Source organism: Nipponia nippon, unplaced genomic scaffold (assembly GCF_047370975.1).
Source record: "Nipponia nippon isolate SJK-2023a ecotype South Korea unplaced genomic scaffold, ASM4737097v1 scaffold_5, whole genome shotgun sequence".
NCBI lineage: Eukaryota > Metazoa > Chordata > Aves > Pelecaniformes > Threskiornithidae > Nipponia > Nipponia nippon.
Window position 1 is genome coordinate 38,293,874 of NW_028262369.1, and position 25,234 is coordinate 38,319,107.

The following is a 25,234-nucleotide window of genomic DNA, read 5'->3' on the forward strand; positions in this document are numbered from 1 at the left end:
TGCCCTCAGCAGTCCCTGAAGCAGATGGGTCAGAAAGTACATAAAGTCAGAATTACCTGCAGCTCTCCACGGCAGACCTTCAGTCCACATCCCAATCCAGTTAATATTTTTGCAGCAAAACAGCTGCGATGCCTCATGTTGTATTTGTTTCCATTAACTCCCCCCCAGGGGGCTTATATATTTGTCTGTCTTTGTTTACATACTTGTACCGTCCCCAAGGGCATATACACGCTATCCCTAAGGTTAGGGGCAAGTCATTAGAGGGCAAGTACCACTCTCTGATGCAGAATTTGTCCCGTCTCTTCGTTCTGCCAGAGATGTAAATCTTTCTTGGAAATGTTGGACAAAAGTCCCTTCAAATATGCGGTTTCTTTCAGCAGCAGTTTTCAGTCTGCGCCTTTTGAATTGCCGGGCCAGAAGTTTGTGTTTCCAATTGTCACTCCTTGAGACGCTTCTCTATTGTTAATGCAATCCCAGGCGCTTTACAGCCTGGTCTCTTTATAGCCTCTCCGCGGCCCTGTGCGGTGGGGCCGAGGTCTCTCCCCAACGCCTTCCGCTGCCATCCGCCAGGCGCGGACCGAGGCCGCCCGCCAGCGCGGGGTCGGCCACGGCGGCTCCCCCCCACCCGTGATTAGTTACTTCCCACGGCACCAGCTGCACTTCGCGGAGGAGAAAAAACACCCCCCCAGCCCAGCCTGTTTACGCTGCGTTTCTCCAGCCGCCCCGCCGAGGGCCGCTCCAGCCGGGGATGCCGCGGGCCCTCCCGGAGGCCTCGGCTGTCGGTTACCGTTAGCGGTCCCCTCCCGCCCGGCCTCCGGGGGAGCGGGGGCGGGCGGAGCGCGGCTGTCCCGCCCGCCGCCGCCCGGGCCTGCGGGAGCGGCACGCCCGGAGCCCCGCCGCCAGCGGGGGCTGCCCGGCCCGGCCCGGCCCGACCGGCGCCCCCCGGCCGCCGCCGCCTGCGTCAGCCCGGAGACGTGGCCCCGCGGCGGCGGGGGGCGGAGCGGCGGCGGGCGGAGCGCGGCTGCAGGCGGCCTCCCCGCCCCGGCCCGGCCCGGTCCGGCCCGGCCCTGCCCTGCCCTGCCCGCCGCCCTCAGCCCCTCGCCGCGGCATGATCGCGCTGCCGCCCGGCCGCCGCCGCCGCCCGTGACCCCGCGCCCCCCGCCCGGACGCGCACCAGGTAGGCGCTGCCGCGCCCGGCCTGTCTCTGCCCGGGCCCCCCGCTGCTGGCGCCGGGGCCGGGGCATCGCCGCGGGGAGGGGGCCCCGGGGGGACGGAGCCGCTGCGGGCCCCGCGGGGAGAAGACACCCGGCCCAGGCAGCGGCTGCGGGGGCGCCGCTCGGCCCGCCGGCGGTCGGCGGTGCCGCCCCCGTCCCCGGGCAGCGCCGGGGGAGCCAAACTTTGTCTGGGGTCGCCGCCGTCCCCTCCCCCGCGGAGGGGTGCCGGGAAGCGGCCGCGGCAGCCCCCCCATCCCACCCCCATCCCCATCCCCATCCCCTGCCGGGCGGGGCCCCCCGCTGCCGCGCCGCGGCGCTCGGGCGGCCCCGGGGGTGCCCCGCGGGGCGGCGGCCCGGGGCCAAGCGGGGCTTCCCGGGAGCGGGGTCGGCGGGGGCAGGGGGGAGGCGAAGCAGTCGCCCTGGAGACGGGCGGCTCCAGGGAAGCCCGTGTCAGTATTTTCCCTGGGGGGAAAAAAACCCCAACCAAACCAAACCAAACCAAACCCCCGACCCAGCCCGCCTTGCGGGGAGGCTGCGAGCAGGACGGGGAGGCGGCGGGGAGAGGGGATGCGGGAGCGCGGTCCCTCCGCGGGGGCTGCGCCGAGGCTCCGAGCCCCGCAGGGTCCCGGCGGGTCCCTGCCGCCGGGTCGGGAGGGGAGCGCGGACCCCCGCGGCACTGCGGGGCGCCGGCGTTCGTGGCTCCGTTTTCGAAGAGATTAAAAAAAAAAAAAACCCAAACCCCAAACCCACAACAATCCTGGTTTTAAATCGGTTTAAAAACAGCTCTGCCTTGTCGCAGGGTGATGGGCGGTTTTGTTCATTATTCGCGAAATGCAGTTTGTCCAGTTCACTGGAAAGAGTTGACCAAGCAAAATGAGAGGCTTATGAAAGACTGCTGAATGTATCCTACTGGAATTTCATTAGGATGAAAACGTTTAAAAATGAGGAATTCTATTGTGCAGATAAGAATGTGAGCTATGGCTTGCCTTTTAAATTTTTTTTTACTTTTGGAATAAGTACTTTCAGTGAGGAAAGCCTCAGTATTAAGAGTAGCAGTGTCTGAAGGCACACATGTACATGTTTGCTCCCATAGAGCACTGTAGGCTTGAATGATGCTGTAAAAAACTGGACAGGCAGAAAGGTGCTTTGCAAGACAGCAGAGAAAAAGATGGCAACGTTGGAAATAAATAATTAAAAAAACCCCAAACCATCCCTTCCCAATTCAACCACGTACGCATATTTCCGCTCCCCCCTGGTATACTAGGCCTGCTTTTACTTTTCTTTTTGGCATGATGAAAGCAGTCAGGGGGGTAGCACTCACTCCCCTGGGCTCACTCTCCTCCTGGAATTGCCTGTTTGCCCCCGTGGTGCAGGTCAGCATCAAGAGCCAGGCTGAGCACAGTTCCAAGTTGATCCTTAATTTTAACCTGGCCTTGGAGTCCTGCTGTCTCGCAAGTGCCCGTGCCCAGGGGCTGCCAGCGAGGCGCAGCAGCCTGGTGCTGAGCACCTGTGGTTTCTGAATCATTTCCTTTTCCAGTTGCATTCTGAGTTTGCTAAATGCGTGATGCTGTTTTACCATAACGTAACTTTCTGTGGGTTTTTTGTTATTATTTACTCTTGTAAGCAGTTTTAGAAAGAAACTTTCTGAAAGGCTAAAAAGCTAATTACTTTGTATGCGCAGTATTGGAAAAGGCCAGTGCTGGTTGTCAGCAAAGAACAAAATCAGAGACTGCTGAATTCTTCGCACAAGGTCCTTGCCTCAGTGTTCAGTGCTATCTTGCAATCGGTTCCTGTACCAGTTCGAGTGGATTTCCCGAGGCAGCCGCATCCCACCTCGGTATCTGGTTTTTGCGGCCGACAATAAGGGGCTCTGACTGGGAGGGGGGCAGCGGCCGGGCTGGGCAGTGGAGAGGGTTAAACAATATTCAGGTGGCCTTAACGTGACGACACAGTAAGACCCAAAATAATGAACTGGGCCAGAGAGTGCTGGGAGGAGCAGTTCCCCTGATTGTCCAATGACCTTGGTTGCAACTGGTTGAAGTGGCCCCTATTCACCACCAGAAAGGCACTTCCCAGCCCAAGCCTTTTTGAATGCTGTGGGAAGTAAAAAAAAAAAAAATTCGATTACCGTCCAAACAATTCACAGTAACAGGAGCTAGAGTTTAACTTTACAGGATTTTTTCCCTCTTTGAGAAAATTTAGCGAAAAGATATTGTCCTCATTGTCACAGAGTTGTGAAGGGCAGGGGAGGGGCTGTATATTAAAGAAAACCCTGAAAATGAAACAATTTACCTCAGGACAAAAAAAAAAAAAAAAAAAAAAAAAAGAGAACCCCAAAATACTTCCCTTAAAACCTTACTTAGTAAAGCAAAGAAGCCATTCTCCTTCCAAAATGATTTGTCAGAATGTTAACAAGTGTTGGATTTCACATGCTGAACATAATGGAAACTTTACTCTCTTCTTCATCCTTTAGCTGTTTGCCCAGGGATTTTGTGCGACAAAGCTCTGATGCAAATTCAAGCTATAGTGCAATGACTTTTCTTGGGGTTTGTGTTTCTAAGACCTCTTTCCCACTAGGAAGATACTAGGTTTGATTCACCTTCTTGGGCGTGTGTGAGTATGCCATTTGCTCCATTGCTTTCATTCATAATACAGGGCAGGCATCGCTGCCTTCCCGTCCCAAAGTGTCTTAGAGCTGTCTTCCAACCCGACAGACCCTGGATCAGCTTCCCTGCACTGTATTCATTTTACGTTTTAGTGCCTGACACAAGCAGCTAATCAGACACAGCATAAACTTTACAACCGTATCATCCAGAGCGTCATAGGCTTGGACCAGGATGATTTTTTTTGGCATTTTTTTCCAGTGTGGAGTTTGTATCCACTCTGTTTCCATCTCCCATGAAGGACTGATTTGCGATCTAGTGTTCGATCAGGTCAGATTTTTAAAAGGCAGGATAGTGCCGTGTATGTGCTTTGCACATTTTCCATTTGTTTGGGAGAATCCTGCATTAAGATACAGTGCATGTTTTTTCTTGGTTTTAAAGTAAAACAAAGGCCTCCCCTGTCAGGCAGAATGGCACTGGTCTCCATGGAAAGTTGCTAACGCTGCTGTCACAGCGAGCGTACGAAGTTCCACTGAATTTGACCCAGCATATGTGAAAACATTTGGTCCTGCAGAGTAGCATTACAAATCCGTTTCTCTCCCTGTCAAAGTAAACTGTAACTTTTCCATTGACTTTCAGGTGAGCGGCATCCAGCCTTTTATACCAACTTCAAATCCTGGGCTAAACTATGATCTGCTGAAGATGGAGACGCTAGCTAATGTCTGCCTTCAGTGGCAGTAGCCCATAGTGATTTTGTATTGATGGGAATCCAAAATTCAACAAGCCAGCAATAAGACTGCTGAAGTGCTGAGAACATTCCCGATTTTATTTACTCATCACTGAAAGCAAGGTGGGAGCTTGGATTAATTGCTTGCTCTGGAGCATATGGTGAAGCAGAGCACAGGTCAAGCCCTGCCCTGAGCGTGCAGCGGTGTAAGATCCTGGTATCTGTGTGATTTACAGCAGAATGTGACAGCTCGGGAGTGCAGGTTGGTGTCAGAAATCAGGTTTGGTGTTCTGAGCCGGCACCGCTAGAGATCTCGTTTTCCAGTTGATGTGAATGCTTGATGAGCTGTCTCAGGGGTAGATAGTTATCATGCAAGCTTATGGAAAGCAAGATGGATGTTCACAGACAATGTTATCGGAAAAGCCCTTTGTTAAGCGTAATGTGATTAAAAAGAGTATTTGCTCTTTGCCATCATTTACCCATGACAACGTAATTTCAAAGACCTGCACACCTGCTATAGTGTGGTCAGAACCGCCCCCCCCCCCCCAGCAACTCCTTCGATCTCACAAAGTTTAGGCTTGGTGGAAACAGCCTTTCTTTCTGTTTTATGATGCAGCAACAGACTTTTTGGTGGAACAAGTTTAGAGCTAATCCCTCTTCAGTGGGCCACGGCTGGACACTGTGCTGAAAAAGTCCTATAGAGAATTTAGGCAGCTAGTTCTGGTTTTCCACATCTCCGAAGTTTATGATCGTTACAAGTCATCTATGTGAATAGCAATTCTGATTCTGTAGCTGTTCGGGTTTATCTTTGAGTATGTGTAGATCCTATCCATTTTATGTGTTTGAATTTATTTATGTTAGTCATTCTTTCAAGAGTATGGATGAGACTATATGAGCACTATATGAGACTATATTTTTATCGTCGGGGGTTTTTGTCACCAAGGATGGTTTGCAGGGAAGAAAATTCATCAGCTGTGTTTCAGGCTGAGAATATCTGTATGTTTATCCAGGCGTTTTGGGATCCATGTTTTATGAGACTATCGCCAAGTTTAGAAAGCTCTCTTGTGTAGCATGCAGGCAGGAGCAGAAAAGATCCTTTATATGAAAAAGTCTCACAAATCGTGAAAACAGGCATTTCTTGAATGTTTTTGGCTCAATCACTGCATAAAAAGTTTTTAACTAACTTTTCAGATGGTTGAGCTGCTTAAGACTCAGAATGGACCCTTTGTGCTTCCTGTCCCAATTAGGAATTAAATTTTAATTATATCAGCTGAACATTTTTTATTATGAGCACTTGTATTAGCCTGAGGCCTCTGGCTATTCCTTCAGCAATGAGCGGCACTGGTTTGTGTAATATTGTCTGTCCTATGACATTCTACGGCATTGTTTCTGTCTTCATTATCTGAGCATGTTAAATAAGTGTTTGTGGAAAACCTGGTGTAACTTTGATTAAAACTTGATGTGAGTTTACTTTTCTCAATCATTTAGACATACTTCAGAAGTACTAAAATACCGCTTACTGGATAGTTTCTTGCTCAGTGCTTTGGTTTGCTCTTAAAGGTTTTCACTGGCATTAAGAACATTCTGCAGCTCTGGAAAGAGGGCCAGCAGCTTGAGTGATAGCTCTGATAAACTAAGAATGTTACTCCCAGAGCTGAAAAATGGTAAGTATTGCCTTTGAAGTAGTCTTTGACATGGAAATGCGTAGTGTACTTTCCTTTAGATTTGGACAAATAGCTCAGCAAAGCCAAATCTCCACACAGGCCTATGTGCTTGGTACAGAAAGAACTGCTATTGATTTCACTGAGACTTTATCTGGCAGAATCTGGCCCTGAACAATTTTTTGTCTTCAGTCCAACCAAGTCGAAGTCAAATAGCTGCTGACAATAGGAAGTCTTTTTGGTGTGTGATACATGAAAAAGTACTATGACTCAACGAAACAAACAACAAAGTTGTTGTCTGGGATCCGTCGCCAAAGCAGCACTTACTGTACATGTAGGTGGAAATTGCAGCGTATCTTTTGAAGCGCGGTTTATTGAAGTTACTTCCTCTTTACGTCCTTTATGTCTCCTCTTTACGTCCCTTATGTCTCCTCTGAATTCTGGATTCAGGCCTTTGAGCTTCCACTGCCGCAGCGGATGGTACCAACAGCAGAGCAGGGGGATTCACTGCCACCTCTGAATCCACCATGCTCCCTCCTGGGTGTTAGGCAGAGAGGCAGCCGAAACCGAAACGTACGCTGGATGCTTGCAGCGTGGGCCCCGGTAACTCAGAGGGAAAAGAATGGAAAAAGTCTAGGTGTTCAGCAAGTTTCTGGAAGTTACACCCTTTTTGGTTTTCTCAAGCAACTAAATCCCCGGTGATTCATTGGAGTCTTGCCCACGGTTGCGGACCTGCAGAGCCGGGGCACTGAGGAAGCTCATTTGCGGCAGCTCGCGTAATGGAGGGCAGTTTTCCAGTAGCTGGGTTGTGACTGTGCTGGAGTTCAGGTGGCCCAGCCTGGCCTTCTCCAGCCAGTGCACCTGGAAATGAAACCCTGTTTCTATGCTGAACGGCTGTCAATGGCCAGTCTGCTTTCATCCGCATCGGCGCAGGTGAAAACTGCACGGGTTGCGCACGTTTTATAGGACCACCAAAGTGTGGGTGCTGAAACGATGTCTTCTGTGGGCTGATTGTATTTTGTCTGCTCCCCAGATTGCAAATACCAACTGTGACACATAATCTTGGTAACGTGTAGTATGAAATCAAATTAACTCCAGTGGCTTTGCAGAGAAGTTTTGACATGCTATGAATTTAGACTCAACCATTGCAGAGAACTGGAAAAAGCAGTACGTTATGATTTTGTACTACTATTCCTTCACATTTCCCACCAAAGGTAGTAAAGAAAGTAGATACCTTTCTGTTTTGCAGCTGGAGAAGTGGCGGCATGGCAGGTCGATGTGGCGTGCCCAAAGCAGGAGCACAGGGAGCCCATGGCCGGGTCCCAGTGGGGACTCCTGACTCACGCTCTGTTGTCCCTGCAGGCCACATTTCGTCGCCAGCCTCAGCCCCAAGAAGATGAACTTGTTTGAAAATACAGTAAACACATGGACTTTTAAAAATAACTATTTGGATGCAAATGGTTTGTTTTTAATGGCTTTCCAGTTCTTTAACGTGGGATTTATGTTTAAGCAACAGCGTCATTTGTTTGTATTTCTTACTTCAGAATGATGGTATTTCTTCTTATGAAAATCTCCCTTACAGTCAACGGAACAAAAAGTAACCCGGCATGTTTGAAGAAGTGGCAACATGTGATACTTTTTTGCTATACTCCCAAATAGCCAGCACTCGAAGTAGTTTTTCCAACCAAAAAACTTTTGACAGATTGGGTTTTTTTTTTAATTAAATTTTATACTACAGGAAACACCAGTGGCTGTAAATCCTAGCAGGGAAACTGATCTCCTGAAATGCCTCAAATATAGGGAGAAGTTAGTAGCAGAGCTATTCTCATATGTTACACGGGAACTGACCAAGCACTTACACTTACCAAAATGCTGGACGTTTTGGTCAGTGCAAACATGTAGCAAGATAATTACCAAAACTGAATGTCGGGGTAGTTCAGAAATTATTTCACTGCGTGTACAGTGTGTGTGAGAATGCACAGATAAGGGCGGAACATCAGCCTCTTGGGAATTAGGAGTTGCTAATTCCAGCCCTTATCATCTTATTTCCCCCTTAGTCTAATCTCAGTTTTCCAGACTTGGTGCCTTGTCCCTGGGTCCACTTTGAGTCCTCTCCTGGTTAGGTGATGACGTGAAGCAGGTTCGTTATCTGTGATCTGTGGTGCCAGCACGGGCAGTGCCAGGAGCTGAGAGGCTCCTGGACATGCACTGAAGATGAAATGTTCAGCTACAGAGATCAAAGGGCACATGCAAACCCACAGTTTCCAAAGGTTTATAAATTAGCCAGCTGTGGGCAGCTGTTCACACTGCAGTAAAAAGTGCGGCCCCAATACACAGGCCAAATTTTGGGGCAATAGGGTGTCTGGAAAGTTTAAAATAAAAAGACCGCAAGTTTCGTAGTGTGCACAGTCCAATGTTGTTCCCCTAAGCTTGTTTCTAGAAATGGTTTGAACAGTTGCGGGCTAGATCTTCATTTAAATTTTGTTTTAAATTGGACAGGTTTTTCCTTATGGTCATTTTGGGGACCGAATCCCACCCAAAAATACAAATTTGGTAAAGTTATAATCAACAGAAAACATGACTGATGGTGGTAGTACCAAGCCATTTTCATGCCAGGCTGTGCCTGTCAGCCCCAGCTAGAGGAGACTGTAGCCCTAGGCCCTGGGGCTCTGCATTGACCAGTGATTTTGTTTAAATTGGGTGTTTCAGAACACATCACCATGAACCTGACTGCAAAACTCCCTTATCCCTGCTTATTTAACCGTCTCTGTGTGTAGTTCCCAATCAGGCAAAACAAGAATGCAAAATTCTGCTTTTCAGTGCAGCCTCAGGCCCTGTGCTGTGAAGCACTGTAGCTTAACTTCAGCTCCTGGCCCAAGGCGGCCAAGGCCAGACAGCACAGAACCACCTGAAAAGTGACTTTATGGTATTTATGCAGAGTAACAAATGTTTACAACCAAGGACAGCGGGCTGTGGTGTTTAGGGTGTGCAGTGCCATGTCCCATGTAGAGCAAAACCCACTGGAGTGCAGCCCCTGCAGATGCGGCCCGCAGCACTCGGCCTTTGCTGAGTCCCTGCTAGCAGGTCACAAGCTCGTTGTGTGTTAAATGCGTGCTGTGCTCTGTTCCTTTAATGAAGATGAATATGCAATAAATCATGTATGGGAACAAACCCAGAGACCTACTTGCAGCGCTATTCCCAAAAGGCATTTCATAATTTATCCTAACACATGCAGTATGTTTAAAACAGCCAGGAGGGCGGTTTTTGCCTAGCCCAGCACTTTCTGCTTTCAGTAGATCTCTGATGTGAAAGACCAAGCAGTCCCAGTCTGAATTGTCTCTTGAGGACATCTCAGCCTTTCCCCTTTCCGGCATACTCAGCCGGGCTGCGGTTGTGGCCCTGTGGCCACCAGCCCAAGGCCCCTCACGCCAAGGGGAAAGCTCCTTCCCCATGGGGGGGTCAGGGCCATGTCCCGGGACTTGCTTGGACTCTGTGCCACTCTCAGTTGGTGGTGCTGATCCTGCATCTGAGGAGGGTTGATGCGATGTCAGGGAAATGTGGTTAAACGTCAGCCGGCTAATCATTTAAACATCTTTTCTAGTCAGCTTAAGAAACCCCACCAACTTTTTATGCTTCCCAGTTGTAAATGTCACTGTTTCTGCCGTGTTGTCTCTCTCCTCCTGCTCCGTTCCTCCTCCTTTTTCCCTCTGTTGTGTTGTTCATACCCTGCCCCTACCCAACCAATAAATTCTGGATGTTAATTGCCTGTCCAGCACCCAGGGGCCCCGATTCTGGTGTGTGGCTGTGGTCGTTCCCCTAAAACAAGCAATGGATGACAGTGATTGCTTCAACACATGGTAACATGATTGAGTAACCACTACTGGAAGACTAAAATAGCAGAGGGCTTGACTTCTGGTGAATAACACCTGTAGCTTGGCAAACACAGCTCTGGCAAGTCCTGGTCTCCCGCCTACAGCACACGAAGCAGCAGTGACACCGCTTCTCTGTCACGTGAGGGTCAGCAAGGCGCGGGGACGGGCCTTTGGGCTTTGCTGGGCAAGGAGGCCATAGCTGGGGCTCAGGCTGGCTGGTGTCAACAGGTAATATTGAGGATTGCCCATGGAAGGGCGCAGACCGGTTGGCAGCTTTTCCAGCAGCATGGTGTAGGTGGCCCAGCAGACATCTTGCCTTGGCAGGGGGCAGCGGTGGGAGCTGCTGGGGGTCTGCCTGGGTGAGGAATGCACGCTAGCAGCCCTGCCGCAGGTGAGATAAAGGCAGGGCCTCTCAATTATTTCTTTCCGTTTCACTCAGTGTGCTTTTTTTAATCGCCGTGTCTCTACAAACCGCGCCTGGAAAGCTGAGGTGGGAGCGGCGCGGCGGTTCTCACCGGTAACAGAGCGCTCTCCGGCAGCGTACCCTCTGGCTCTGCTGAGGGCTGGTGTCAATCCACGCAGTTATGCTCCATAAAATGAATGAAGTTACTCTGTGAGAATCTGCTTAAAAATAGCAACCGTCACCTAGCAATAGCTGGAGCATGGGGCCTGGAAGCTGCTAGAAGCCAAAAGCGGTTTTGTTCGGGGTTGTACCAGAGGGGTACTTCTCTGAATATTAATATGTTTTTTTTCTTTGTAAAGCGTCTCTCAAGATGCAAGATGAATACAGCTCGGTGAGGGGGTGTATCACACACATCTCAGACAGGTCGAGTATACAACGTCCCCAGGCGTTTGCCCATGTGGCACGGTGGGCCCTGTCCCTGACTGGGGTCCCTCGTGCCCGGAGAGCCCCGGGCAGCGAGCAGTGCCAGCCCGGGCACGCTGTGCCGTGGCTGGGGAGGGCCGGTCCATTGGGTTGCTGTCACTGGTGGAGGTAGGGTAGCTACAGCTACAGCTGGAAACTGTGCTCGTCAGCATCTCTGCACCCATTCACACAGAGGCCCTGCTGACACAGCACTGGTGGCAGAGGTTCGGCCACTGCCCGGCAGCCCCGGTGTGCCGCTCAGCCCGGGGGGTACCAGTGCTGCAAAGGCAATCCCTGCCCAGACCCCCCCCAGGCTGCCCGCCCCAGCGTCCTCTGAGCTGCCAGTGGGCAGGAAGTTAATTAATTAATTTCCTTTATATTCTGCAGTGCACATCATGCAGATTGCCCCATTTGTAAAACATACTCGTTTTTCTCTTTAGCCGCACTGGCAAGAGCCATCATTACTTCTGAACTGTCCCCATCACTTTTCTTTATTCCCTCTGATGAAGGCCAATTGCTGAGAAGCTGGTTTGCTCCACGGCGCAGCCATTTCACAATCATCCTTTGATTCAATCTCTTGATTTATTAAGTCTAATTTGTTTCCAATACTTTTCTCACCGACTTGGATCTATTTATTCTGCTTAGCTCTTTTAGGTCACATTAAGTCGTTGTGTCTCACTCCTAATCACCCATGCATTAGCTGATTCCTGTAGTTAGTTCTTCTGCTGGAGTAAATATCACACCTTCCTTGTACCTGGGTTTCAGTATTTCATCTTATTATCACATATTCATTTTCGCTGATGAAGTTTTCTATATTTCCTAGAAAATTTAAAATAATAATAAAAAACCCTACTAATTTCTCTCTCCTATTTTTTTTTTGTTTTTAATTTTATTTAATCTGGCAAACCATCAGCTCTTTTCTGCAGAACTGCTTAACAGCCAGTACAACTTTTTTTAATCCAAGTTCCTTTTTTATTTCCTTCTGGTAGTTGAATACCAGATGATTTATCTCATGTACGGTTTTCTTTTCTCTAGAGACTGAGGATTATTAGAAATGCAAGAGAGAGAAAGAGTTCCGATTTTAATTGAAAAAAATATCCAATATTTAGAATTCAATATTTCCTAAAGTAGGTTAGAATAATATTTAACATAAGTCAGACTCCACATTTCAGCTACGATGTATTGTGCCATTAAATAGCATTTTAATGTGAGTGAACTGAAATTAGTAATGCTGTCTTAATTTTCACCAGCTGAAACATCCAACTCCTTTTCTTCTATCTCCTTGTTATAAGAAGAGGTAAGAATCTACAGTAGATGGTGTGCTGTCCCAGAGATTGCTGTGATTTGGGCTGCAGCGTGCCTTTCTAGCATCCCTGTTTTGATTTGTTTAAATTAATGATTGACTGAATCACTTTATTTTGTGCAGACCTGTTTTGTGTGTGGTTTTAAACGAGTCTGGCAGTGGCGCGGCGTTGGGTGTAGCAGTGGGGAAGAGCCAGACTCCAGCCATGGCCGGGGGGGGTTTCAGGACTGCTCTGAGCCATGCGGACCTGCTGTGTCTTTTCTGAGGCCTCAGAGCCACTGCTAATAGATGTCCTTTCAGTCACTGGACAGGCCAGAACGGAAAAGAAGCTAGAGGGAAGAGGGAGACAAATAAAAAGGGATTTCATGTCATTCTGTTTTGCCTGCAGATACCAGCAGCACGGGTAATCCTAGGCTTCTCTGCACTTCTTTCCAGCATTTTCTCTTTATTGCTAGTGCAGCAAGGGGAGAAGCAATAGGGTTTCTCCAGAGGATGCTGGAAAACGGTTATCCCACTTCTTCATGTCCAATCTCCATTTAAAGCTTCTTGTGAATGTCTTTTTTCCTGAAGTTAAGAAATATTGTCTGTCATTAGACATTGTTGGTTTATTTACCATTATTATGTGCGGTACCATTGCCATCATTCAGTAACATTTGTTTTCTATTTTTAACAATAAAGAAAACATAAGTGGCAGACAGATTTTGATGATTTGGTGTTGGACTGCAAACCTTCCAGCCTTACAGATGGGTTTTCTAGCATGGCTCAGAGAGGCTTTCTGTATGCAGGTCTCCCTCTGCTTGGCCCATTAACCAGGGTAACAGTATGTGCACTCTACTAATGAGGAGTCACGCTATGCAAACAGCAGCCTCTAAAGGGAACAAGGGATCAGAGCAGCGTGGTTTTGTGGTGCTAGAAACTATCTGCCTTCATCTAAATTCCCCACACATCACTTAGAAGAAGTAAAGCAAATATATAATACAACAAAGGCCCCTAAAAATACAGAGTGAAACCTATGAAATGCAACAGCCAAATTAATTTTTGGTCTTGAAAACTGTCCCTGCACACTAATTTGCAAGCTAGTTTCCAGTCCCATCTGCTGTCAGGCGCTGCCTGTGTTTCAGTACTGCCGACTTTCCTAACACCATGGCTCAGATCCACAGAGCTGCTTAGACATCTAACCAGTGAGAACTGGATCTCCGCGTGTTTTGGTGCATGTGAGCACTGGTGTTTGCTGAAGAGGCTCCACTGTAGGAAGCATGATTGTGTCTTATCTAACACTCGAATTGTATATACTTTTGGAAAAACCTTACAAATAGGACCCCTAGAGGCTGTGGCATCAGAAGATGAAGAAGAACCCATGCCATTATTAAAGAGGGGGAAAAAAAAAGAAAATGTCACACCCTTGTGATTTTAAAGAAAATGTCATACCCTCATGATTTTAAAGCAATCTGTTGATACGTATTCTTGGGTGTACCAATGGCATTCCAGTCAGCTAACTGGCCTCAAAACCTGAGCCGATGGCGATATATGTGTTACAAAGCTTTGAGCAGGACTGTTGCATGGCAACTGATTAGCTAACATTTGTATTAGTATATTCCTTTAAGAATTCTCTATGGTTTTCAGTGCTTGAGAGAAAAAATATTTTTTAAAGCTTGCCAGCAGCTATTGCCAGTCACTTACATTTTATGTGGAAGTAAAAAAGAGGAGGGTAATTCCTTACCCATGGCCGTGAAATGCACGCGGGTATGAGAGAGAGATGAGTGCGTGATGTTCTTCAGCTCAGGTGCCGCTGGGAGCTGCCAGTGGAAGGTTTCCTCTCCCCGGTTTCAGCGGAAGGAGTGCTGGGCATGTACTTAAAGCTGCATGGGGCACCTCTAATTTATGAGATCCATTTTTTCCACCAGTATTTCTAAAAGAAAAGTGAAAGGCAGTAAAGGTTTGTCCCAGCAGCTACCTGAGCTGTTCTCTGCTGTAGAGGTAGATCTTCCCTGATGCATCTGCTGAGCATTTGCAAGACAGGCACCCAAAACTCAGAACTGCAGCTGCTGGCTGCATGTAATTTGATAACGAATGTTGCGTTCCTTCGCCACCACTGCAGCAATTCAGGCCTGTTGGCATGGACGCTGCTGAGCCTCCAACCCGGCTGTGTGAAGTCAGGCTTGCATCGCCATCGTTTTCACTGATGGTCTATTAATCTGCAAGTGCTGCAGAGGACAGCCTGCCTTCCTCTTGGGGACTGCCGGCTGTGCGAGAGGTGTGTGTGATTTCATCTGGCTTTGCGGCACGCATCCTGGGGACAGCTTTTAGAAGGGCAAGAGGCTGAGAGACATTCTCCTGCCTGGCCAAGTAGTGCTTAAAGCAACATGGAGGGGTTGCAAGAGGAGAGGGGAGCAGGGTTAAGAAGTTTTTATGCTACCCACTCAGAAAGCTGCAAAGCCCCAGCCCAGCTGCTAACCCAAGGTCATTAACAGATGCCACCTTGTGCCTTTGGGGACTGTGGTACCTCCTGAGGATCAGCTGGGCAAGCAGAGGCACAGCAGTCCCTGAGAAGGTGCCGAACTGAGCATCTTTCCACTCAAGTATGGCCAGCGTAGTGGAGTCAGTTATAAATTCTTGGGATGGCCGTACGCTTGTGATGAATTGCAGCCGTTAGGGCCTGAATCCTTCCCTGCCAGATCCCCGGCTCTGAACGAACTGAATCCCTTAAGTCCCTGGGCAGCATATCAGCAAATGTGCGCTTATCGCTAAGCCTGCGCACAGCTGGATGGCACCAAACCCACACTAATGGGTCCCAGTGCTCAGCTGAATCGGGATTATAGACTCTTCCAATATTACTGTAGTATGAAGTGATTGTAGTGAGCATTTACAATATTAGTTAAAGGACAGATTTTGTAAATTGCCCTTGGGAGTATTTTTGTTCCATTCCCATGCAAATTTATCTTTCCATCATAACTTACTGGGGAGTTTCGGTACTGGTTTGATCTCAGGGATTCAATTACACAATATGCTGTAGGCTTTAAAATCAGTTGCTTTGCCTGTACATGCTCATGTGTTAGCTGATTTTTCAGAGGAGGTGATGATGTAAGCCTCAACATCTGAGGTGAAGATAAAGCCCTTGATCTGCTTGTAGTTTTGGTTAGCTGAAGCACTTTAGCAACTTGCACTCAAAACATAGTAGATTTAAAACTGCAGTATGCACACAAACATTCCGAAGCATCCCTGAAACCACTATGAATAAAATGGAAGTGAATGAAACATGATAGCTAAAAGGGCCTGTGAAATTTGAGCGCAGGACAAGCCTTTTAGCCAGACCTTTGAGATCAAGGCTAACGTGTATAAAGCTGAATGTCTCTATCTACAGAACGGGCTGATTTTCAGGGATTCAGAAGGCCTCATTGACCCATCAGATATGGTGGGAGTCAATGCAGAGAGGGATTTCCCTGCCTGCATGGACGGGACCCTGGTCCTGCTCTCCCTTCCTCACAGGAGCTGCAGGAGGGCAGCACGAGCATCCCTCTTCTGAGGCGGGGCGTCAGAGGGACCGCTTGGGCGGTAGCTGGGAACTTTTATGCCACATCCTGGGCTTCTCATTTCCAGATCAGTGTTTCAAACCTCACAGAAGTACTTTCTTGCGCGGACTGAGGGGTACGGGCTGCAGGAGGCTGAGTGCTGGCCTTACTCTTTTGCAGGACGATGATTCCCGTGACCGAGTTTCGCCAGTTCTCGGAGCAGCAGCCGGCGTTCAGGGTGCTGAAGCCCTGGTGGGATGTGTTCACGGACTATCTCTCCGTTGCCATGCTGATGATTGGTGTGTTTGGGTGCACGTTACAGGTAAATCAAACGGGATAGAAGCGAGGCGGGTGCTCTCAGGGGTGCTGAAAGAACACCACAAACAAGGAAGGTCCTCAGAAGGATGGTGTCACATCTTGTTTTATCTCTTGGGTTCACCATGAGCAAAGCGAAACTTTGCTGGTCCCAGGATTAAAGCTGTTTAGGTAGCAACATCAAATAACACAGACCAGACTTTTAGCAGCTGTAAATCAGCAGAGTTGCGCTAGAGTTGGTGGAGCGATGCCAGCTAAGATAAAAGCTGTTGGTTTGGATTGTGCCTGGATGCCTGTTTTCACCGCAATTTGACATAACAAAGCAGACGATCAACTTAAGCTATTATTCGTTACCATTTTTTCTGTTTAGAAGTTCGAAAAATGTAATTTTGTAATCTCTGTTTTTCTTTATTTGGCAAATATTAATATTCTTCCTGTCTCTATGCTTCAAGGAGGTTTGAAATTGATGTGTTTATTTTATTAACACCACCCACAACTAATATTATGCCTCTTCCATTCCAAAGGATCTCTGAGGATGCTTAGACGTAAACAATTGACATTACTGTCAATCACCGTTAGTTACATTTTGCTGAAGAGCCAAAAGCTGAAAAGAAATGGGAAGTATTGTTTGGGATGGACTCCACAAAAGTAGAAAGTTATAGTACTGGTTCAAACATGGATCTCACATTTCTTGGCATGACTTAGAATTGGTGCTGAAGGGACACATTGACAGAGCTCTTATTTCAGGGGCATTTGCTCACTTACATGGCCCAAGATTTTCACATACTGTGTCCCAAATTTCACGTGAAATCAACTGTAGATTTGCCTGTATTCTCTGTTTTCAAGTATTTTCAGTTGGAAAGATATGACGTCCATGTTTAAAAATCTCTTTATATAGGGCTGAATTTTGCATTAGTAACTAAGTGTTTGCTTAGGCACATAAAGTAGAACATCTGTTATTTTTAAGTTGACCTGCTTGATTGGATGAAGCACACTGGAAAATAATGTGTGGAAACAATGCAAATAACAGGCGATTTTTTTTATTCCAACTTGTTACCAGAGGCATGAATCCAGGGTGTAAGTAATGGTGTATATCAGAATAGCATTTACAGACAAAGATTAACTGCAGGAGTTTTTGATGTGTCAACAGTTATGGCATTGATATTGTTCAAAACACACCTGGTCTCATCTCAGCATCTCCCTGCACCAGAGTGGATCATCAAGGAGGATCCGATGTTGGTAACTCTTGTTGCATACCCTATATTTAGTGCTTTCAACAACCATGATGTCAAAGCATGCATCTACACTACACACATTCTTAGTTTGGGCTAATCCCAGTTAGTCATTCAGGGCAAATAACAGAGCTCCTTGGTTTACCACATGGATTAGCATTTTAAATTCAGACCTATAGGGAGCCTTGCACTGAACTCAAACTCTTATCCCAAGTTAAACCAGAGGTGATTGGTCCCTAAAGGCGCCCTGACCTCAGTTTGTCAACATGGACAGCCAGCCCAAATTAAGAAAGTTGGGTTTTTTTGCATTATAGACAGACTCAAGGACAGAAGGACAGAGCAACTTTTTTTCCCGCAGCCGTGTGGTATATGAACTGTATGTATATGTATGAGAAACTGAATAAAAGTGACGTCCATGAGCACACGCACACAAATGCCGTCAATTCTCCATTATCCCTATCTGTCTTTATTAAGACTGAAGATTAATAATATCCCAGCGTAGATATGCCCACGTTAGCTCTTTGTCAGCCATTTTCAGTGTCATGAGACACCAGTGTGAAGGTACAACCACATGAATGCAGTTATGCTGCTTTCAAGCCTAAGCTATCTCTGAACATCGTGTAGCCAGGATGAATACACCTGGCAAGAACAGGCTGTTTCTGGGGAGAGCAATGCAGGAGATCCCTGGTCTTTTCTGGAAGCATTGCCCACACTTTTCCTTCTTCTGGATTATCTCAGTGCCCTCTTATTCAAATTATGGAAAGCTAACCATAGATGAAAAGGGGTGACCTAGTTCTTGGCATATAGAACAAGTGTCTTGTTGGGAAAAAAAAAAAAAAAAAAATAGCACAGCCTGTGGGGCCAAGCGCCAGGCTGTGGGGAGGAATGCCTGGCAGCTGGAGAAACTCCAGGGACAGCTACCCATTGGTGCTGCCACCGTTGTTGGTACATCAGTTTAAACGATATCTTTTTGTGTGTTTCAGGTCATGCAAGACAAGATAATATGCCTTCCAAAGCGCATACAGCCTTGCCAGAACCAATCTAATAGTTCAAATGTGTTTAACACAATCCCAGATACAACCCCCCTTCCTCCACCCAAGCCATCCACCCCTCCAGCTACAGTCGAAATGAAAGGACTGAAGACTGATTTGGACCTTCAGCAATACAGCTTTATAAATCAGGTGTGCTATGAACGTGCCTTGCACTGGTATGCCAAGTACTTCCCTTACCTTGTCCTTATACACACACTGGTCTTCATGCTGTGTAGTAACTTTTGGTTCAAATTCCCTGGATCGAGCTCCAAAATTGAACACTTCATTTCAATACTCGGGAAATGTTTCGATTCTCCCTGGACAACAAGAGCCTTATCCGAAGTGTCAGGGGAAGACTCTGAAGAGAAAGACAACAGGAAGAACAACATAAACAAGTCTAATACTATCCAGCCAAGCACCGAAGGCACTTTGGTCAAGACACAGTCTTTAAAATCAATCCCGGAGAAGTTAGTTGTGGATAAGGGAACACCTGGGGCATTAGATAAGAAAGAAGGTGAACAGGCCAAAGCACTGTTTGAGAAGGTGAAGAAATTTAGACTGCATGTTGAGGAGGGTGATATACTCTATGTCATGTACGTTCGCCAGACTGTACTTAAGGTAATTAAATTCCTTATTATTATTGCTTACAACACAGCACTTGTCTCAGAAGTTAATTTTACAGTAGTCTGTAACGTTGATATAGAAGACATGACAGGATATAAGAATTTTTGCTGTAACCACACGATGGCACATCTATTCTCTAAACTTTCCTACTGCTACCTGTGCTTTGTCAGCATCTATGGCCTCACATGCCTTTACACACTGTACTGGTTGTTCTATCGTTCGCTGAAAGAATATTCTTTTGAATATGTTCGGCAAGAGACAGGAATTGATGATATCCCAGATGTGAAGAATGACTTTGCTTTTATGCTTCATATGATCGATCAGTATGATCCTCTCTATTCCAAGCGATTTGCTGTCTTCCTGTCTGAAGTCAGTGAAAATAAACTGAAACAGCTGAACCTCAACAACGAGTGGACTGCAGATAAACTGCGACAGAGGCTACAGACGAACTCCCATAGCCATTTGGAGCTGCAGCTTTTCATGCTGTCTGGACTACCGGACACAGTTTTTGAAATTACGGAGCTGCAGTCTTTAAAACTTGAAATAATTAATAACGTAATGATACCAGCAACCATTGCACAGTTGGACAACCTCCAGGAGCTCTCGTTGCACCAGTGCTCTGTGAAGATCCACAGCGCCGCCTTGGCGTTTCTGAAAGAGAATCTCAAGATCTTGAGTGTCAAGTTTGATGACATGAGAGAACTTCCACACTGGATGTATGGCCTCAGAAATTTGGAAGAGCTGTATTTAATTGGCTCCCTAAGTCATGACATTTCCAAAAACATTACACTGGAGTCTTTTCGGGAACTTAAAAGCCTTAAAGTTCTTTACATAAAAAGTAATTTGTCCAAAATACCACAATCTGCAGTCGATGTTTCAAGTCACCTGCAAAAATTGTGCATCCATAATGACGGCACTAAGTTAGTTATGCTCAACAACCTGAAGAAGATGGTCAACCTGACACAGCTGGAATTGGTTCATTGTGATTTAGAGCGCATTCCTCATGCAGTCTTCAGCCTTCTCAGTCTTCAGGAATTGGATCTAAAGGAAAACAACCTCAAATCCATTGAAGAAATAGTAAGCTTTCAACATCTGCGAAAACTGACAATCCTAAAGCTGTGGTACAACAGTATAACGTACATCCCAGAGCATATAAAGAAACTCACTAGTCTCGAGCGGCTTTCCTTCAGCCATAACAAAATAGAGGTTCTTCCATCCCACCTATTCCTATGCAACAAAATCAGATATTTGGATTTGTCTTACAATGACATTCGCTTTATCCCACCCGAAATAGGAGTTCTGCAGAGTTTACAATACTTTTCCATTACTTGCAACAAAGTGGAGAGCGTGCCAGATGAACTATACTTTTGCAAAAAACTTAAGACTCTGAAAATTGGGAAAAATAACTTGTCGGTCCTTTCACCTAAAATTGGTAATTTGGCATTCCTTTCCTACTTGGATATTAAAGGCAATCACTTTGAAATCCTCCCACCTGAGCTCGGTGAATGTAGAGCTCTGAAGCGGACTGGTTTCGTTGTAGAGGACACCTTGTTTGAAACGTTGCCTTCTGATGTCAGGGAACAAATGAAAGCTGAATAACTAACTTCCTCTCGCTCAGTTTTACAGAAATAACGCTTCTACCAAATATGCTGTAGAAAGTGCTTACTCCGAATATGCATTCAGTTTGTCATTATTTTTTTCTTTTTCAAACAAATCCTTTCTGTACAAACAAATTTGGAGTAAGGAGTACATATATTTTTAAATAAAATTTTCTTGTATTTTTTCACTGTTTTAAGATATTTTTTAAGTTTGTTTTGCCCTGAGAACAAGGGTATCTGTAACTTAATTTTTACTGGTAAAAGTAAATGGGTTTATCTGCTGATTTTTTTTTTTCCTTTGCCTAATCCCAACAGGGGAACTGTGTGTAAGCTGTATGCTTTGGGTTGCATAATTTGTAATAGAGGATTATATTGTCTTCCTGGTTATTGTTAATCCCTTTAGGACATGGTCTTCAACGGGTGGTGCTGCAGGTGTTGAATGCCCTGTTTCCTCTTTTCTTCAGTGGCAGTAGAAGGTGTTCAACACCTAACAAGATCAAATCTGGGTTGACCATCCTTTTTTATTCATGACATGCTTTTCTCGGACGGTTAAAGCAAGTAGAAAAGGTTCTTTATGTATTTTAATGGATCTGAGGGAGCATGCAGGACTCCTTCAGGGCCTTTGACAAGCTCAGTCTAGCTCTCCGTTCACACACGGCGCCGAGCAGGAGGCACCAACTGCGATTTCCTCTCTGGCGCAGGAAGAGTAAGGTCACAGTTCACAGGGGAGTCAGGACCAAAGTGACTCACATTGAAGATTTTCCAAACAGTGCAAGGGGATGCGGCTGCCCGTTTCCTGCTAACTTGAAGGGAAGGGGTGCAATGAACTCACTGTGTTGGAAACGTCAACCCAGTGAGATGAAACACTATCTTGAAAAATCCCCATCCTCCACTAAACACCCCGTCCCGCAAGGGAGAAAGTGCCCTCTGCCCCCTTCAGTTCACTTCCCCACCGGGATGCTTGGCACTTTGCAGGAACGGGATCCAGAAAAAGTGCAATCATGTTTAGTTTGTAAAGCTTCTGACAAGGAAATAGCATCTAATATGCTCCTTAAGTGAGCTTGGGTATCATATAACCAAGCTCAGCACAGGAACATTTGCAAATTTGCAAAAATGAGATTAAATGAATACATTAACTTCTCAAAAGTCTCAGCCTACCAGAGGACGGTGATGAAGGCTATGTTTTCATCTCCCAGCTAGTAATTAAATCGGAAATCATACAGTTGGAAGTCTGCTTTTTAAAATAATGTAATAATCTGTAATGATTATGTGTTAGTTTGGGAACTTTATCCTCTGAAGCCATGTTCAGTTGTTTATTTAATCCGACCATTTATTTTCTTTTAGGCAAGGTTGGCAGGTGTATGATAACTCATGTGCTGCACACAAGCTAATCTAAGCAAATCAAAAATAACCATATGATAGTAAAATATTTTGCTGGGAGAAGATCTTTTCATCCTATCCAACAGCACGTGTTTGAATCAGATGCAGGCACTGGATAAATGCTTTGCAGGAATATCTCAGAATAAGTACTTCTTTCTCTAGGAGGCAATGCTGTTTATAAATTGCAGAGGTTGAGTTGCTGATTGTTTAAAGTTATGTAAAATAATTGTCTGATGATTGTCAGGTTGGTTGCTCGTAAATGTTCTCTAACTGCCACTGCATGTCTTGAGCTACAGTTAATCTGAGTTCTTGAGCTTGGTACAAAAGCATACTGTTGTTTTAAGAGTCTGACTTATAAAGGTGGGGAGACAAACTAAAATGAGAATTTCCTCATGAATCCAGGGTGTGCTATGCAATCTGGTATGTGGGCTTGCCACAGCACCAAGTCAGACTTATTTTTTGCGCTTGGCTATGTTCTGGAGAAGATCCATGTGATTAATCAAAAATGGGTCAGGCATGAAGGAATCAAAGCAAGCTTTTTTAAAGGGGGGTGATTTAGTTCTATTAAAGACCTATAACCGATGTAGCTATTGCGAGAGCTACTCTTACTCGTGTATGGAATGCACTTATTGGAACAGCTTGGCAGTATATATATTCTAAATGTGTTTCACTTTGATGTAATGTGAGGGGGAGAAATGTTTCATTACTCATATTAACCTAATTATGTAAACCAAAGTGCTGTTGTCCCTGATGAATGTAAACTGTTTGAAATGTCCATGTAATCGGTGGAGCTGTATAGTTCTCTTACTTAGATTTGAAATATGGGATTACACTTAAAGTTTTTTAAAAAAATCTTTATATTCCTAGATGTAGCATTTTAAATCCATAATTTATTTCGTGTCTAGTGTTGTTTCATGTGTAGTTTGTGGTCTGTTTTCTGAACGGAAGTTATGCGCAGCTCATAACTGGAGGTTGGAGACTTGTTCTACGCCATTTTTGTGAATACATCACTTAGGGGATGCGGGGGTTTTGTTTGTTACTGATTATACTTATACCAGTGCAACCCCTCATGTGGACGCAGTTACATGAGTATAAAGTGCCTTGTGCTGGTATATCTTTATTCACCTTCTAGATAGGAATAAACTATACCGGGCTAAGCACTTTTGTGCTAATAACTGTATCTTCTCCAAGGGTTTGGTCTGCTGAGACAGCTTCGTCAATCTGACAGCTCACCGCCACCAAAAAGGGGCAGTTCCCTCCTCCTCCCGTCCTCCCCGTTCCTGCCAACATGTTCCAGCTGCTTCTCCTGTACCTTTACTGGTCTGGTGCTGGTCTGATCCCTCCACAGGACAAATCAACTTTTTAAGCCAGCAGAAAACTAAGCTAGTTAAAAAAGGGGACTAATTTTCTGCTGGATCAGCTCTCCAAAGAATCGGATGGACACTAGGGTGGGAGTAGCAAGGCAACAGGACTCTGCAGCCGGGGTCCGGGCAAGGAGAAGGTGGGACACGTCACTTTGGAGGTGCTGAGCTGCTAGGTCAGTTCATCATCTTGCCGAGCCACATGCTTGGAGAGCTGTGCTGTTTTATCTAGAGCAGGGTTAGACGTCATGGCTTGTGTGGGTAGACAACCCTCAGGCTCGCAGTGAATGATAAAATATCACATTACTGTTAATTGCTTCAACTTAACGACACAAACTCAGGTAGCTGCACTGTTGACTTTTCTAAACTTCTTACTGTCTAGTCTGTGGGGTGTGTTTTCCAAAACCATATTACAGTCTTTTAGAAATGCGTCAGCTAAGAGAAGATTGTTTCCTAATTCTGTATGACATCCAGGAAAATATGTAAAAGTGCCATATTTAGTCAGTGATTCATGTACTGCTCATATGTATATTCACATGCAATGCATACTAGACTTTTCTGTGACCTATAGTATTTGACTTAGAATGGATGGACATTTTGTGGGTAATACTTTAGGCATGGTCTGTATGAGTTTATACAACTACTTACATTAATCAGGTGCCTAACAAGTAAGACAATTCCAGAATATAAGCGAGGCATTTGACATTATTGCTCAAAAATAATACAAATCTTCCTTGGTAATGGAAGCAGAGATGACAAAGAGTGCATCAAAAATAAGAAAACAACCTTAGTAGTACATTAAGCCTGAAAAGCAAATCTACTTTGTGATCAAAATCTGGAGATGTGCATCTCCACCTTTGTCAAAATTAAGGTGGATATTTGTGCCGACCTCCTGCATCTAGCCAGCCCAACAACTTTTGCAAATTCTGATTGGAAAGCAGCCGCTCCAAGTTTCATATCACATTTCTGGCACTTGCACTAATTCATGTGCTTAAGTGATGATGAGTCCTGTAAGAATGCCAAGGAAAAACTTTGAAATTTGGCCAAATGGACAAACTTCTTAATTCTGTAGCAAGAATCTTAATATGATAATAGACCTGTGTAGTGTTACATTGCAATATAGTACACCCGGAAAAAACAGAAATAAAATGCTCTTTTGTAATAATGAACATATTGTCAGACTGCAATGTGATTATTTGTTTGGGAAACATTTTGTTTCTGGGTTACCTAAAGATCAGACATAACCATCTTTTGGGTTTGATCCCTTGGGAGGGAAGTCAGGAAAATACGCTTGAAAAAACATCGTTAGACTTGACAGGATTTATAGCCGCATGGTCTCGCTTCCTGTGCACCTCCTTCCAGCCCCTCGCTCCAGCAGCCAGTTCAATGGCCGGCAAAGAAGCCGGCCCCACAGGAGCAGCTCCCCCACTCCGGTCCCTGTGCTTTGCGGGGTGTGTGTGGGATGCCGGGGGGATGCGGGGGGCCCTGCCAGCCCCAGCTCCCACACCAGCCCCCGTGCAGCCGGCAGCCCGGGGCGCGAGGGCTCCTGCCTCCCCCTGTCATGTGCCTGCGCTGCGAAGGGAAATGATGCTGTTAGCCCTTGCATCTGACGTAGCCCTCTATAAATCTCCCAACCAAAGGCAATGGGCTCGTGCTGCCTGCGTTTGGCATGGGACATTTTCCTCGTTTCTCTGCATCTTTAAGTTGGAAGCAATAATGTGTTTCAGTTTTGTTTTTTATACCAAGACAACGCTGTCCAGCCGAGATGGAGCAAGAAATGCTCCACTCTGGTCCTTGTGGTCCCACGGAGAGGAGGGGAGCGGTAAGCACAGCACCGCGAGTTGGCTTTGCCTCTGGATGATTCCTGGTGGGGAGCTGGCACAGGGGACATGCCACCCCTGGGGCACAGCAGGTCTCGTGGAAGAGTAGGAGGAAGCCT

At 46.2% G+C, this 25,234-nt stretch overlaps 1 protein-coding gene across 1 annotated transcript; it reads left to right on the forward strand.

The window, feature by feature from the left end:
• Window positions 1-1,037: 1,037 nt before the first annotated feature.
• LRRC8C (leucine rich repeat containing 8 VRAC subunit C) lies at window positions 1,038-24,464 on the forward strand. Its single transcript, XM_087731166.1, has 3 exons — window positions 1,038-1,177; window positions 15,935-16,076; window positions 18,285-24,464. Exons 2-3 carry the CDS (start codon window positions 15,939-15,941, stop codon window positions 20,553-20,555), a joined length of 2,409 nt encoding a protein of 802 aa, XP_087587292.1. The 5' UTR covers window positions 1,038-1,177; window positions 15,935-15,938; the 3' UTR covers window positions 20,556-24,464.
• The last annotated feature ends 770 nt before the right edge of the window (window positions 24,465-25,234 follow it).

Excerpts from the sequence above, each read along its gene's own strand:
- LRRC8C (XM_087731166.1), top strand. The coding sequence starts at position 15,939 with ATGATTCCCGTGACCGAGTTTCGCCAGTTCTCGGAGCAGCAGCCGGCG. Across the intron at positions 16,077-18,284 it reads TGTTTGGGTGCACGTTACAG|GTCATGCAAGACAAGATAAT; the intron begins GTAAATCAAACG and ends TGTGTGTTTCAG.